Consider the following 16,669-nt stretch of genomic DNA (forward strand, 5'->3'; position numbering starts at 1 on the left):
CTGATAAGGATTTGCTGACATTAGTCTGCCTTAACTTTGAAAAGTCTAAGCAGAAGTGAAACACTTAAGAAAATCTAAACCAAAAGTTGGACTAAAACAAAGAAAATCGAGGCTTACAATGTCATAAGCACAGACTGAATATGAGAACTGGACTGAGTGAGTGTGACATCATTCACAGAAAATGATTTACTTCAAGTCAAAGTAAACTTTATTGTCAATATCTATAACGTTTTCACATACATATAAATTGAAATTCCGTTTCTCTCAAGCTCCAGTCTAAACAGGGAATCTAACTTGAAATTACAAAATAAAAAACAATAAGACGAAAAAAATAAAGTGACAATGAAAAGACAAAAAGAAGTGACTATAGAAAGAGAAAAATAAAGTGACTGTAGTATTGTAGTAATCCTTGTAGTATTACTTCTAGCTTCAACTAAATGAAGTCAATTCGGTTTCCATTTTTTCGCCATACGGACACTGCCATGTTGGAGCCAGACATTGTCAGTGAGGAGCAATTGACTAATTGATTTAATCGATTAATTCACTTTTGTTGTTTCAGATGACCCATGTATTTTTGGGAAAATGGAGATTTTATTTTCCCAGCTCTCTCGTCTCTTGCGCTTCTGTTGTTCAGAGTAAAGTCAGTCCGCTGGTTTCTCGCTAAGTGCAGATGTGAAAACAACAGCAAGAAAAGAGGAGCTTCTTCCACGAGGCTGAAAAAAATAAATACCAGCGCACGCGCCGCAAGAAGCGCCCCTCCAGCCCATAACTTGTGCTAGTTGCCTCTGTGTAGCTTTAGTTTAAGATGGCAGGGTAGCATTTGAAAATGTTTACCAAGATCCAAACAAAACTGGCGGATGAACCTGTTGGACTTACAGCAGCAAGAGATAGTTTCATAAAAAGCGTTGATTTAGAGACAGCGGTGTCGTTACACACTGATGATGCTACATGTTATCATGCTAACGGGCTGTTCCGTGTGTCTTCATGTGATCACAGACCGGTTTAAAGTCAGACTAAACTTTAAGACGTGGCGGATAAATGCGACAAAATTAATTCATTTATAAAAACTCAATTTTATAAACACAATAAGAGGCACTTTGTATGGAACTTTATTAAAGTGTCTTTGTAACATTACAGAGCCGGCGTTGAGCTGAAAAAAGCCCCCCCTCATCGTGAGAGCGCTGCGTCTTTACGGTCAATGGCAAGAATCCAAAACATGATAATTTGAAAATGAATCAACTGGAGGCAGAATTAGGAAAAAGTGCTTTTTCTGGCAATCTGCTCCCCTTTAGTAAATCTGTCCTTGTTTTCTCAATAGCTTATTATTGGATTTTCCAGCTGGTTCAGACTACAGGTGACTGACGGAAACCCCTCTTTTCATGGGGGCGTTTTTCAGAAGGAAAACAGAAAAAACTCCTTTGGGATTGAAAATCAAACATTTAATAGACGGTGTGAAAACGATAAAAGCAGAGAGCAAAGATTGATTAGAAATCAAAACAGGAGTTCTATAGAAAAAAAACAGTTGTTGTTTTCTGATGTTTTCATGATGTTGTGAGTTCCTCGCTGTTTGCATTTAACGTAACATCACGTTTTAAAATAACACCTATGATATCGTTTTTCTTTGTAAAATGGAGCATCAAACCACAAACAGCAAAATCTGTTTCAAGGCTGTTGCTACCAAAAATGCTCTGTCGAGTGCGTTCTAGTATTTCTCTTTCTGAAAAGCTCAAGCTAGCGGTAGCTCCCAAAACATCTGCTGCATTGATCTGCAAACATTTTCACAGCTTGGATTTAGTTGAACTTTGTGTCAGAGCCAATTTCCAAAGGACACCTTAGAATAAAATTAGTTTTTGATAAATTTACTCCATTACTTGTTTGTGTTTTGTGTTAATTTGTGTTAAAGTAAGCAAAAACATTGAGAGTAAAAAAATATCAAACATAGAATGAAAGAATTAGAGATTTTATTTTTTGCCATATCGACCAGCTCCTATTGGTCCAAATCAGTCTGAGTCACTGTTTCTATGGCAACCATTCTTGCCAATCAGCAGTGAGCTTGTTGGAAGTCCACACCTCTACCCTTAGCGGGCTCGTGAGAATCTGTCAATCAACTGTTTAAATGTTCAATGTGAGACTGCATGCTGATTGATCAGGTTATAACTTGAGTAATTTAAACTACAGGAAAAAAACAAGAGGATTATAAAGAACATGTTAAAAAAATGTATCAGAGCAAGTATGGTTATTCTGACCAATAGAATGACTGAGTAACAGCTGTTTATTTCTCCATAGAAGTCTATGGGATTTTGGCTTCTTGGAACCAGCGCGTACTTCCTGTTTGGAATCTAATAACCCTAATTGACTTCATATGAAGAACCTGGATTTTTTTAATCTTCAGAATAGACAATAGATATTCACTGGTTATACATTTAATATTCCTATTTAGTTATTCTCTCCATGTTCTTACTCAAATATCTTAATAGCGTCTTTTTTGGCATGTTGAGACTTTCTCCCTTTCAGCTTTTTTATAGCTGAAATCCTTGGAGTTTCTTTATGCATTCAGAACATCTATGTTCTTCCCATTTACTTTCACTTTGACGAAACTCATTTTTCTTTGACTCAGTTCCTGAGTTCGTGACTCATTTCTGATGCATATAAACCAGATGTGTAGTTATTTGTGTTCTTCTACTCTCCTAAACGCTAACCTATTTCTAGCAACAAGAGTAAATGGCACAAAATGTACAGTAGCATAATTCTTAACAGCATTCCTGACAAACAGTGAACCGGAGTAGAGACTAGAATTAAAGCAAGACTGAATAATTCATCTCACATCTGCTCACGCTGATGATGCTTTGTCTTTATTTCTTAACTTTCCTCCAGTCGTTTGTCTTAGCTAATCGTTTATTGCCCTCCTCCCTTTCTTCCTGTCTGCTCCGCTCTTCTCTCTTTTCTCTCCCTGCCTCTTGTACATGAGATAGATAGATTCTTCACGCCTGGCGGATGTTCCTCTGCCTGCTGTAGATATCCCAGCCGTGCTCTGCAGTTTCTGTTCTGTAGTGGCATCTTTATTGTTCCGCACTTCCGTGTCAGCATCAGTAAACCCAGTTATGTGTGAGCCTGTTCCACACGATGGGTTTTTGCTGCAGTATGTTCAGCCGAGTGTGTTTTTCATACATCCATGCCTTTTCTGCTGAAACTACTGAGCTTACAGTTATGAAGCTCACTTTGCCAGTCCTGTTGGGGTTAGATCAGGGTTGAGTTTGGATCTGCATACAGTCAATCACAGTCAGTGCAGGGCGTCTCATGCATTGCCTGTCTTGCGTGTGACAGCAGCTCTTTGCATTATGTGTTGGTGCATCTGAAGTGTAACCCGTAACAAACGTGTTCTGGGAGCAGCTGCTTGTCTGAGCGTGCATCCGCTGCGCCCGCAGTTGTGCAGGCGTGCATCCTTGCAGGGGCTTGTGTGTCCGTGTGTTGGTGATAGCTCACGGTCTAGTTGGCTGTCAGTCTTGATCAGGCCGGCGGTCGGGGGGATTCAGCCGAGGCTGCAGCTCGTCTGGCCTCCGCTTGGTGGATCTGCCGAGAGTGAGCCAAACCATTAGACACGCTGCAGTGACTCCACAGAGCCGAGAGTAGGAGGCAGGAGATTCATGATGGCAAAGCACGTGATGGAAAAACAAGAGGCCTGAAAAGGCATGGAGGTGGGGTGAAGGTGTTGGAGCGTGAATCAGACTGAGAGCAGTAAAATAAGGAGCGGGGGGAAAGACAAGGAAAGGGAATAACACTTCAGAAACCCCAAACTGCCTGTGATGATCAAGGTGGTGGTTAAAAACCAGTAATGAGAAACTATTTCCTGCCAACTTCCCCCTCAGATTAAACATAAACTCCCCTCCTTTTCAATCTTTAGAAAACCCAGAATCTTAAACCAAAGATAAGGAGAAACGTTTCCGCATTTTTGATATTTGACACCTTCTACATGAAATCAGTAAAGCCGAAGCTTCAGTGTGCAGTCTTTTGTAGGAAATAGGAAGTTATTTTTCATGAATTGGAATGAATGACACACTCACGGCTACCACTGACTAATTCCAGAAAAAAAGGAAGGTTTGTGATTAATTTAAAGACCCACTCCAATCATCTTTTGATCTATTTTAAAAATGTTCCCAGTGGTCTTTTAAATATGATTATGCTGTTTTCTAGGACATAGTTTCTGCAGAGTGGCAGTAGTTCATTAGAAAATATGTCCATCATCAGGAAAAATGCTACAAGAGCATGTTAAATATACCATTTTCACTGCAAAGGGCAGGCTTGATGTTAAAAAATATCGAATTAAATAACCAAATTGTCATCCACTACTGATTCGCTCTTTGTGTCATTTTTGTGGTATTAAGATACATCCAATGTTTTACAGCAAATAAGGAATTTTAATACAGCGAAAAATACATATGAGAACAAGAAAGAACTGAGACCGGAGGTTTCTCTCAGTGTTGAACACTTTACAAAGAAGTACCATAAAGGCCCAGTTTTGGCCTTCATGATGTGTTCGAACCAAGATCCTCTGATCTAAGAGCCCCTGCTACTTTCTGGATGTAAATAAGCCTTTGGTCACATGCACCTCCATGAGGGTTGAAGCGTACGGGTGCTGCAGGTTTTTTGGACGCGTGGAAGTTTTGCAGAGGAGTGGATGCATCTTTAAAGGGAGAGCAGATGTGTCTTATGGAACGTACCATTGTCGTAAGGCAGGGGTGTCAAACTCATTTTCACCGAGGGCCACATCACTTTAGCGGCTTTCCTCAAAGGGCCGGATGTAACTTATACATGTAACTAAATGTAATGAAAAATAACTAACTACTAATTTATGTTGAATAACTCATTATTTATTATTATTTTTAAAGTGACAATTACAGTTGCATAGAAAACAAATGTTTGGTTGTTACTCTAGCATAAATTATTTTAAATTTGATTCTTTCAGGTTAGGTTATATGGACAGTGTTTAAGTTCTTATGTTTAGTTGCCCAATCCGATATTTCAAGTCCAATTCCCCCTAGATATGAATAAATACAAACTATTTTTTTATTTTTATTTTAAGAAATTAAAAACTTTTATGCTCTCGCGGGCCACATAAAATCACATGGAGGGCCACATTTGGCCCCTGGGCCTTGAGTTTGACACGTGTCGTAAGGTGTGTGTACTGACTCCTTGCTGACTGTGCACGCACAGGTTGCGCAGGTGATACGCAACCTGTGCAGGATGTTCACACAAACTACACTCTAATTTCCTCTTTTCTAACAGCAAGGCTGTGCACCAGAGCGTGCAAGGGCTCTTAAAACTGGGTGTTATTTGTTCACTATGTCCTGTTGCCCACAGCATCCCTGAAGAAGAAAAGCGTGCATGAAAGTTTTCACTTTACAGGCTCATTGACCATTCAATGACTGATATTTTTATACCATGTATTTGTTAAACAAGCCTGTTTAATTGATAAAATACTGTAGCTGCTAAATACCCATCAACTGTTAGATTACACTCTGCCTGTCACAAGAACAGGCAGACGGCTGGATCCACGTGCAGTAGGTTTATTAGCTCAGCTAAAAGGCCATAAAGCTAAATCAGGGTCAGACAGGCAGGGGTAAATAACAGGCATAAGATCATCAGAGGAGAGACACGGGTAGTCAGGATCCAGGCGAGAGTCACAGCAGGCAAACAGAGTCAGAAACAGGATCAGGAAACAGAAGATCAGATCCAAATGTAAAGAAGGCAGAGTAGCACAAATAGTACTTCTACCTGAGTTCAGCTCAGTGCAGAGCTTAGGTATGCTGTGGTTGATGAATGAATAAGAGTCAGGTGTGCGGCATCCAGGAAGTGTGCACTGGGGTTGTGACCAGAGGGGGGAGGCAGAGTTCTGACTTCTGACACTGCCAGATTAGTGAAAAAAGTACTAACAAAGGTTCTGTTTTTACGTGTTTTGATATAGGACACAAATATCAAAATTATCAGGTAGCTTTTGAGGATGTTGGATTTGTTTCTAAAACTTAATATGAAATTAGTCGTAAAAATCCCTCATGATGACTATTTGAAACAATAATTTCTTTAGTGAAGCAGAATATTATCCAAATTTTCCCTTGTTGACGTGTAATCAACTTTTTTAATTGATCTAATTGTTAACAACATACCAAATTAAGAAGCCTGACACAGAAACATCATCAATCCTCTTTTTTTCTTTTACTAGAGACACATCAGACATGTACAGACGGATGTGGGATTGAACACTGTTCCTCTTGTCAGGTGAAGGAATGTGCCTCCAGCTTTGACGCTTTTTGTTTTTTAGCCTCATGGGAGTGGATCATACAGTGACCTTCATTGTGACAGTAAATACTCACCAACCCATTGGCACATCGAGTCACGGTGACTTAGTGTGCAGATAAATATCAATGCATGATGAAGTTCTGCTCTGTTTTCAGAGCGATATTTCACCCCCACCACATGCTCAAAACTCCCCAAAACCTGCACACACCTTGTGCTATCTTAGATGACCCCACCCTTACATTGACGTGTTCTCCCTACCATGACAAAGGTGGATAAAGGTGGAAAGATTTCATGTAATCCATGGACACCAGTGAAGATCACAAATCATTGAAGAAAAAAAGGTTCAGAGCACTGTAGTGGGTCTAGATGACCCAACTCCCAATAGTAAAGTGCCTAGGATAGCACAAGGGTTACATGAATTCCTGACATAGGGATTGATGATCCCTCAAACATGGTGAAATCATAGCAGGAAAAAGCCCAAAATTGAAAATCTCTTATGGGGCTCAAACAAAATATTTCAAAATCCACAAAAAAATGAATCATCAGAAAAATGCCAAACAACATGTTAAAAAACGCAGTTTTCATCAGAGTGGGTCTTAAAACAGTAAAATGGATCATTTCATTTTCCATTTTGACAAAATTAATCTTTATTAGGAAAAAACCAAAATGTCTTTGAGGAAAGACACAGTCACTCTTTTGTGTTTTTTATTTATTTCTGTAAAGATCCAGACTATTGGAATGTACCAATATTCCCAGTTGTTGGAGTTCTTCTTCTCCTTTACCTGCAGCTTTGTAACTGCATCGGCCTCAGGACATCTCGTTGGCGTCTTTCAGGAAACAAAAGATGAAATTTGGCCAGCTTTGGCCCCTCCCATTCCTGCTCTGTTTCGCACACACACACACACACACACACACACACACACACACACACACACACACACACACACACACACACACACACACACACACACGCAAAAACGTTCAGAGTGAGAGTCTCCCTCCCTCCCGCCGTCTCCTTTCCACGCCCTCCCAAGTCTCAGCGAATGTGGCAGCTCTCTCAGTCCCTGCATGCAGACATTTTCTGGTTTTTGGGGGCAGCGGCGAACGGGAAGCAGACAGGTTAATCAGCGCCACGGAAGGGGAAGGAAGTCGCGGAAGGGAGCAGAGAGGGGAGGGAGGGGGGAAAAAAGAGACAGCACGCAGAGGGGACGGAGGGGGGGGGAGTGAGAGAAAGAGGGGGAGCACATGTGTATGCTTGTCACTGAGGGGCTGGGAGGAGAAGGACTGAGGGGAGCTGGCCACCGCCGCCATATGCTGACTGGATTCCTGTTCATGCGTGCAGCGTGAAGGTCTGCGAAGCGGCCGGCCGGGGATCACACCATGGGAAGCTCACATCTCCTCAATAAAGGCATGCCTCTAGGTAAACAACCAGCCCCCTCCCTTTACGCGTGTGCGTGTGTGTGTGTGTGTGTGTGTGTGTGTGTTAATGCTGTGCACATTATTGTACCTTTATTCTCCCCTCCCCCTTCTTTCTCTTCCTCTACGCTCTTTTCCGTCTCTTCCTTCTTCTCTAAATTCTTTTTGTCTTCTTCTTGATGGCGCCAGAAGAAACGTTTTCTCAAAAGCCCCTCGGTGTGCCTGCACGCTCGAGTGTGTGTGCGTGAAGGCAAAAAAAGAAAAGAAAAAGAAAAGAAAAATCGAGGGAAGGCTGCCCGAGCACCTCCATTTGCACCGGCAGAAATAGATTCTTGCTCTGCCGCGAGGGTAGGATGAAGGACGTGACACATATTTCTCTGCCATTCTGCTTCAAGGAAGCAGAATGGCAGAAGTAGAGACTCAGGATTGGCAGGCGGACACACACACACACACACACACATACACACACACACACACACACACACACACACACACACACACACATACACACACACACACCGACACAAGTGGAACCACACACACACACACACACACCCAAAGCTGTAGAGATAAATGCATCTTGTGTGAGTCGCTGGAAAAGACCATTCTAGAAAAAAAGGGGATGAAGGTAGGGAAGAGAAGGAAAAAAAAGAAAAGTGAAGGTGCGGCCGCAGCAGGAGGGTGTGAGGAGAAACAATTATTTACCCAAAAAAACGAAGAAGAATTCCACGGGTGAGCCTGTGAATCTGCAGGACCCACGTTTCCCACAGACCAGAGCAGAGATTTGAAAGATCAACAGGCTGCGTCTTTTGAGAACACCCAGGGGTTCAGAGACACCTCAGAGGTCTTCTATTTGAAGCCTCTTTCCTTTGGAGCTCGAAGGAACAAAGAGAATCACATCTAACAGTCAGAAGCACTGAGACTCCTGCGGGCGTCGGGTTAGTTCTGACATTACTGAAGTACATAAACATTCAAACGGTGCTAAAACAAAACCCGGCTGTTGTTCCGGTTTGAACGGATGACACTGGATTCATCTTCTGAACGACAACGGCTGCAAGATGTGCCTGTTCCTGTCGTCTTCTCTCCGAAGGATTGTAATTGTTTGTTTGCTTCTACCAATACCTCGGTGGAAACAGTTGATCTCATTTGTCTTTATAATGCCAGAGTTTGGAATCCATCAGAGATTTTGAGTCTGATCTCAGCTGGTTTCATCTTAGAGTTTCACTCCCAATGTTGCCCCCCCTTTGCTTCCCCAATACGGGGATTACAACCAACACCTTTTAAGTGCTTTGTAACATAAATGTATTGGCCATTATTTTTATACTTGTTGGACTGATCTGGAACAAATGGGATTATCAGGGTCTGGAATGTTTGGAATAACTTGGATTGGAACAACTGCTCAATGTCGTGACTTAACGTTTTTTTGTGTAGATTCTTGAAACAACCTCGGTTGTGTGTTGGCACTTTGTCAGTAAACTGAGTTATATTAAAAATGTGAGAATGACTTTTTTCTTAAAGACCCAGTCTGATAAAAATGTTTTTTTTGTTGGTGTTTTTAACGTGTTCTTGTAGCATAGTAGTAGGTTTTGGGGCTGTCATTTGGACTTAGTTTTAAGGTTCGAAGACGTTTCACCTCTTATCCAAGAGGCTTTGTCAATTCTGAATTAAAACTAAGTCCAGATGACAGCCCCTAAACCTACTGTTATGATGGAATCAACCCTGGATGAATGAGAGTCTTCATAGACGTGTTTTTGTAGCATTTATTTGATCATGGAGGACAAATGTGAAGAAAAACTGAGGCTTAAAATTTCATTTCTGAGTATTTCTTGATTCAGATTTGTGGTGAATCAGGAGCAGATGAAAAAGACCAATTTAAAAAAGCTTGTAGTAGGTGCTACATTCAGTGGGCCATAAGCTCCCTGCTCCGCTCCACTCTAATGCATCCACCTGCAGACAAATAGATCCGTGGATGTCTTAGTTTCTGTTGCACCAGTAATGTTAGGTTGGGGGTGTGAGGGGCTATAAGTACCAGTAGCTATAAGTTGGTGGCGCCAACGGTCGTAGACACATTTTAGAGGTGAACCTTTAATGAACTACTGCTGCTCTGCAGAAACTACGTCCCAGAAAACCACACAGGTTTTTGATCTGGGCTAAAAACAACATAATCATAATTAAAAGACCACTGGGAACGCTTTTACATTAGATCTAAAGATGATCAGAGTATGACTTTGAGCCTTAACATTTTGATGTTGGTAATCAGAAGCAGGGTGCATCCAGACACTAGAGCTGCTCTATAGCTTAATAATAACAGGATACTTTTTTTGTTTTTCCAAAAAGAAGACCCATTTAAACTGAGCCCTTTTTTAAAGAGATTTACAGATTATCCCAAAGGTCAATGATCCAGTTTGTAAACCTTTGTGACAGATCCAAACACAGAACGATCTTCAAACTGAATGGTAACTGCTTTTTCATAGAGAAATGATGGCTTTAACTTTACAAATAACAGTGTAGGAATTTCTGTTTGACAGTGAGACAAAAATGGTTCTGAGCTAGAATTGGTTTATCAATAAGACTTACAGTGAAATGTCTGAACAGGCCACTATGTACTTTCTAAACTATGTTCCTCATTTCTCTGCTTGGATTTCTGAATAAAGTCAGCGACCTTTAGGCTAGCTAACTGAAGCCTGCAGCTCCCAAACGCCTGTTCTCTCTTCACTGTTGGTACAGAGTGTATTGGGAACAAAGGCAGAAAAACCTGAAGTGCCTCTCTGAGACAGCCGGTAAACGAAGGACTGTTTGTGTGTCTGCCAGAGCAGGAATTTGTGCGTATGAGCAGACATCCATAGGGTTTGTTGAGGCTTTTCTGTTGTTGTTGATGTCATGAAATAAAAGCCATAGCAAGAGGGGAACATGGAAAGTTCGAGAGTAAAAGTGAAAAAGAGAACCCAGACCATCAAATCAGCAACAGGTGCAGATGTCAGGGCTGCTGAAAGTGTGTAAACAGATATATTACATAATATGCATGCAGTGGGATATGCATTTGCAGAAAGCTTCACAGCTGAGTTGCTGTTGCAGCTTTTGCAGACACCTTTACAAAAAATCTAAAACGTGTTTTTAGAAGGGAATAAATGCATTTGATTAGTTTTCTGATGTAAGGTTTCAAAACCAAACATTCTACATCTCTTAAAGTGCAATTTCCTTTATCAATAAGGTATATTTGAAAGTAGCTTGTATTCTGTGCTCACCTGACATCAAGCGGCTCTAATAAAACACTGACGTTGCTGGAGGTGGACAGCAGAGAGGAAATTGAAAGACAGATGAAGGGAGCCTGAAGAGGCCGAACTGAAATCAGAGAAGGGATCTAAAAATACAGCAACAATAGAGCAGGAGGGGGAGACAGACGATAACGTGGGGCTGTAAACCCCCACCTTGTCGACGTGTCACCAGAGCCGTTGAGATGGATGATAATTCAGCGCCGCAGGATCGCCGCCTTGTTTCATCCTATCGCAGAAGATTGTAGGAGTCCATCTTTCCAGCTTGTCGTCGCAAACAAATGAAGACGGCAGCTGGAACGCGGGTGTGTCATCTGATGGATTCACTTTCAGACCAGCTGGCAGAAAAATCGTCATTTCTAGAATTCTGATAATTTGACAGAAAGGTTTAAAAACAGCTGCTACTGCCAGAATGTTTACAACTGCAGTATAAGTAATTGATATCTGAAGACAACACAGCTGCCCTGTTTGGTTTTCAAAAATCAGAGGAAAAAAATTCCAAGAATGGCATGAAGCTGATAATGGCAAACACAGAGCAGAGTTTGGTGAAACAGCACTAAACGTCTCGTGTATTTCTGTCCAGAATTAGTGATGAAAGTGAAATCTGCAGCTTTTTCAAATACATTTGTTTTCATGGTTCAGATTCTGCAGGTTCTGTGAGGTTCTAAGGGGCTTTTCTCCAGAGTTTTCATTTATTCAACACTAGCTTTGCACTGAGATTCACTTGATTCAAGTCTTTTTTTTTTTTGTCTGTCTGGGTGGGTGCACTTCTAAGGGAACTGTTTTTTTTAATGTCATTATACTGTGTATAATGGAAATTAAAAGGCTTTCTACTTTACTTTACTCTACTGGGTTTTGTAGGGTTCTTTAGTGTTCTGAGAAGATCCAGCTGAAAATGCTTTCATATAGTCAGAAATCTTTGTCCTTAAACATTCACTTACAACTCTATTCAGAAGAAGTGTTTCCATGATGGCACATTATAGTATGGACTATTTACACTATTTTACCAAAAGTATTGGCTTATCTGACTCACATATGAAATGGAGTACCTTCACATTCCTAACCCATAGAGTTCAGTATGATTGCGTTTCTATTCTTCCAAAAGGTCATTGGTGAGGTCACACACTGAGAAGTGTGGAGAAGGCCTGGCTCTCAGCCTCCACTCTAATTCCGCCCAAAGTTGTTTTATGAGGTTCAGGTCAGGACTCTGTGCAGGTCAGTCAAGTTCATCTACACCAGACTCTGTCATCCATGTCTGTATGGACCTGGCTTTATGCTCTGGTGCACAGTCATGTTGGAAGAAGAAGGGGCCACTCCAAACTCTTGGGAGCATGGAATTTTCCAAAATGTTTTGGTTTCCTGAAGCATTTGGAGTTCCTTTCATTGGAACTAAGGAGCCAAGTCCTGAAAAACAAGCCCACACCATAATTCCTCCTCCACCAAATGTTTCACTCGGCACAATGCTGTTCCAAATGTATATTCCTCTTGGCAAACCTCCAAAGCCAGATTCATCCATCAGATTGCCAGATGGAAAAGCGGGATTCATCCCTCTAGAAAAGGCGTCTCAACTGCTCTAGAGTCCAGAGGCGGCGTGCTTTACACCACTGAATCCGACGCTTTGCACTTGGTGATGTGTGGCTTGGATGCAGCTGCTTGGCCCATTGAAACCCATTATATGAAGCCCTCTGTGTACTGTACTTGGGCTAATCTGAAGGTCACATGAAGTTTAGAGCTCTGTAGCAAATGACTGTGCAGAAAGTGGGCGACCTTTTTGACCTATGCACTTCAGCATCCACTGAACCCACTCCGTCAGTTTACGTGGTCTACCACTTGGTGGCTGAGTTGCTGTTGTTCCCAAACTCTTCCATTTTGTTCTGATAGAGCTGACAGTTGACTGGGGAATATTCAGGAATGAGGAAATTTCACATCTGAAATTGTTGCACAGGCAGCGTACAATGACAGTTCCACACTGGAATTCACTGAGCTCCTGATAGCGACCCATTCTTTCACAAATGTTTGTAAAAACAGTATGCAGGCATGAGTTCTTGATTTTATACACCTGTGGCCAGAACAAGTGATTAGGACACCTGATTCAGCTTATTTGGCTGGATGAGCCAATACTTTTGGTAATATAATATATGTCCACCAGCTCATGGATGGACATGTAAAGACACATTTACTATTTACTGTTTTTTAGTCTAAAAAGAGTGAAACGCTTTTTAGAAATACACAAACACTAAAAATAAAGTTCACCAAAGAAGTTGTGGCTGAAATGTTTTAGTTCTTGTTGCGTTCTCGTAAAAGGATAAAGGCTCCTTCCCAGACCAATAGAACATGTTTTCAGTTAACTGTTTTGGGGTATGCGCTGCAGAACCATGTCTTCCCTTTTTGCAATCATAGCCCTGCTAGAACAGTCACGTGCTGCTTGCAGAAACATAACTGACCCTGTTCAGACGTTCAGCCTGCAAATTAAAGCCACAAATCAAAACAGCAGTCCCATAAAAAGCTGACTGCTTATCATTTACCGACTGTTTCCACGGTATTGTCAGCCACTAATTTGCAGCCCTGGAGCACTTTCTGTGCTCTGACAGACACAGGTGTCGTGGGTTTTACAATAAACTGACTCAAAGTAGCTTGATAGACTCTTTTTTTTTTTTTTTTTCTTTTGGATGGATGGCCCTGCATCAACAATGCAGAACATGTACATCATACATCATACAGCAGATCATACTTGATCCACTCTCTGTCCCACCTTTTATTTTGTACTGTTTACACATGAAGAACCACACCAGGGGTTCCTTGCAAACCAAGGCAAACCTTTTCAGGTGCTGCTTACAGGTGGAGCTCAGGTGAGCTTTCATTCCTGCTTAAACGTTCGAGCGGCCACCTCCAATGAAAAGTCTATATAAACCTGCATTTCTGCCTTCTCCGTTCAAAACCCTCATGTCCATACATAGCTACAAAACATGCGTCCATTGAACGCAACTTTGAAAGTTAAACCAGTTGAGCTTTGATCAATTAGGGTCTTGGATTTGGTAGGGATGTTTAAATGGCGTTCCTTTAACCCATGTGCTATCCTAGGCACTTTAACGTTGGGAGTTGGGTCATCTAGACCCACTAGACAGTGCTCTGAACCTTTTTTCTTCAATGATTTGTGATCTTCACTGGTGTCCATGGATTACATGAAATCTTTCCACCTTTATCCACCTTTGTCATGGTAGGGAGAACACGTCAATGTAAGGTGGAGAAATGAATATTGGTGGTTTGTGTCCAGAATTGTACGACACCAAGTCTTTCATACATCTGAAAAGTGCTGTGAAAGAAAAGCAGGTCTTGCACCGCTTCAACATTTTGCATCAAGCCTCTTTCAACTGGAGGTGGTGGATATTCGTTAGTAAACAGTAGAAAAAGAACAAGAGGAAGTCCCTCCCTGCTTGTCCAGTGTAAACCCCATAGGCTACATGTGTTTAGGAAACTGGTAGCTTTAGAGGAAATACTCTTTAGTCTATGCTACTAGTGGGACACCAACCTACCAGTGACTTACAGCAATTAAATCTTATCTAAGAATTGACTGGGGCAGCATAAAACGAACCCCTGCCTCGTCATAGTAAACCCGTTAGGCAGGATAAACGTACATGTGCTCCCAGAGAGACTGAAAATGCCTGGTTTTGTTGATTGACACTTTAAACAGCAGCGGTCAGGTGAAGCTTCTCCCTTGAGTGCATTGCTGGAGGGAGTCTAGTAATGATCCAGTAAATCTTTACCTTCATCTGGTATCAATCTTTACGTCTTGTAGACAAATGAAATTTGACACCCTCAAAAGATTTTTTTTAAAAAACAGCTTTGGAATCTGATTAAAAAATGAATCTGATTCCAACTATTCCAACTCCCAGCCACAGGGGCCAAGCAAGTGTAGGATTATTTCAAATAAAGGGGGAGGGAGAAGGGCCTGACAAGAGAAGGCGCAAAAAAAAAAAAAAAAAAAAAATAGAATTCCGGGCATTCATTTAGTAGGATAAAGGATTAAATGACTGTATTACTGTGATGGGAAAATGAGCAGTGATGTGGAATGAAATGATCTTTGGAAAAAGGCATGAAGGGGATGAAGCAGTCAGCAGAGATGCTCCTCTCAAGGTCATGCTGCTGGAATGACAGCTATTTCCTCCTTCAGTCTCTCGGAGCATTTGCAGGAGAAATCTGGGAATCTGGGTTTCGCTCCACAAACAAAATTTGCTGCTCAGACATCTGGACTGAGAAGAACCCAACACTTGGTATAGTGCAATTCTTTTATAAATCACATGTTCTTCTATTAAACTAAAATCTTGTTTATTTTTGTGGTATTTGAAGACAAAACATGAGTCAGTGTTGATATAAAGGTTAAATGAAGAGTTGTTGCTGCTGCTGAACTCCAGTTTCTCTACCACGGATCACAGGTTTGGTATCTACGCCTACAGCCTAAAGCTAATATTTCAGCGTGCTGCATGAGGCGCTTTGACTGAGATTATGATGGTGTTACGGAGATGCAAGGCTGCTTCATTAGATCTGGTTTCACGCACTAATCTGACAGCAATGATGGGGAGGGAATACACAGAGGGACTGCTGGGCTGCCTTGCTTTTTGCAGCAGCTGTAAAACACCAGTTCAGAATGTACTCAGTGTCTTCTTTTTTATTTATTCTCTGTTCTAGTTCCTGGATCACAGAAACGACATTCTCAAGGGACGTAGACACAAGTGTTTTAGTCACTTACAGTGTATAAAGTTAATCATTTAACAGGGAACACAGAAAAATGAATCTATTTAAAGAAATTTCAATTTCAAGCACATTAAAACAGTTGATTTCTATGTCAAAGCAGGCATGTCGTGATAGAAGTCATTTGTATGGGCTGGAATGCTCATTTCTGCTGGAGTGTGAGACTGATGGCTCTATCAGAAAAATATGTTTTTTTTATTTGTCAAGTTTCTCAGAGTTTGTTCACACCAAAGGGATGGAATAATGATGATCCACAAGGCGGGCAGCTTGATGCAGCAAAACTAAACAAGTCTTATTGTGTTCACACATTTGAGGCCAACACTGATGTCTTGTTTCAGTTCTCAAAACCTGAATGTTCGTTTTCTGTTGCTGCACGTCTTGTAGGGGTGCAGCCCGCAAACCATGATACACGCGTGACCACTGTGTGTTATTTCCACTTGTGTTCATACACTGTGGAATAAAAATGTTAGAACATGAAAAGAAAAAAATCACTGGTGATCAAAAGATTCTCATTTAAGGGTCTAACATGTACATCAGATGAGGATGAAGGAGTTTTTTCTCTCTCTAAAGAACGTCATGTTCCAGGCTGCTCCCTGTTCCCTTCTCTACTTCTGTGCCGGTACCAAGCCCGGTTGCTTTGAAAGGGTTGCGTCAGGAAGGGCATCTGGCGTAAAACATTACCAAGTTTACCATGCGACTCGTTCGCTGTGGCGACCCCTGATGGGAAAAGCCGAAAGAGAAACAACAACAAAGAACGTCATGTTTTTGTGCTACATTAACACCAACATTTTTTTGCTATTCAAAAAATAAAGAAAAACAATTGTTTTCTGAATTTCCCAGGTTTTGCGCATGCACGGCGGTGCTCTGTGCGCCCCTCATTCACATTCTGCAAACAAGCAAAGTTTTGGACTGAAGCTTCAATCAACTTCAGTCAAGAG

The 16,669-nt window shown here is 41.4% G+C and overlaps 1 protein-coding gene across 2 annotated transcripts in view; it reads left to right on the forward strand.

Moving 5' to 3' along the window:
* Window positions 1–7,500: 7,500 nt before the first annotated feature.
* Window positions 7,501–16,669, forward strand: part of ctbp1 (C-terminal binding protein 1) — a 28,328-nt gene continuing 19,159 nt past the window's right edge. The window contains exon 1 of one of the 2 annotated variants that reach the window (XM_011479843.3): window positions 7,501–7,714. In XM_011479843.3, the coding sequence (XP_011478145.3) occupies window positions 7,675–7,714 (40 nt within the window). In that variant the 5' untranslated portion in view covers window positions 7,501–7,674. The remainder of the gene's footprint in view (window positions 7,715–16,669) is intronic. The other variant, XM_004073016.4, reaches the window with a different exon arrangement.

Source organism: Oryzias latipes, chromosome 10 (genome assembly GCF_002234675.1).
Source record: "Oryzias latipes chromosome 10, ASM223467v1".
Classification (NCBI taxonomy): Eukaryota; Metazoa; Chordata; class Actinopteri; order Beloniformes; family Adrianichthyidae; genus Oryzias; species Oryzias latipes.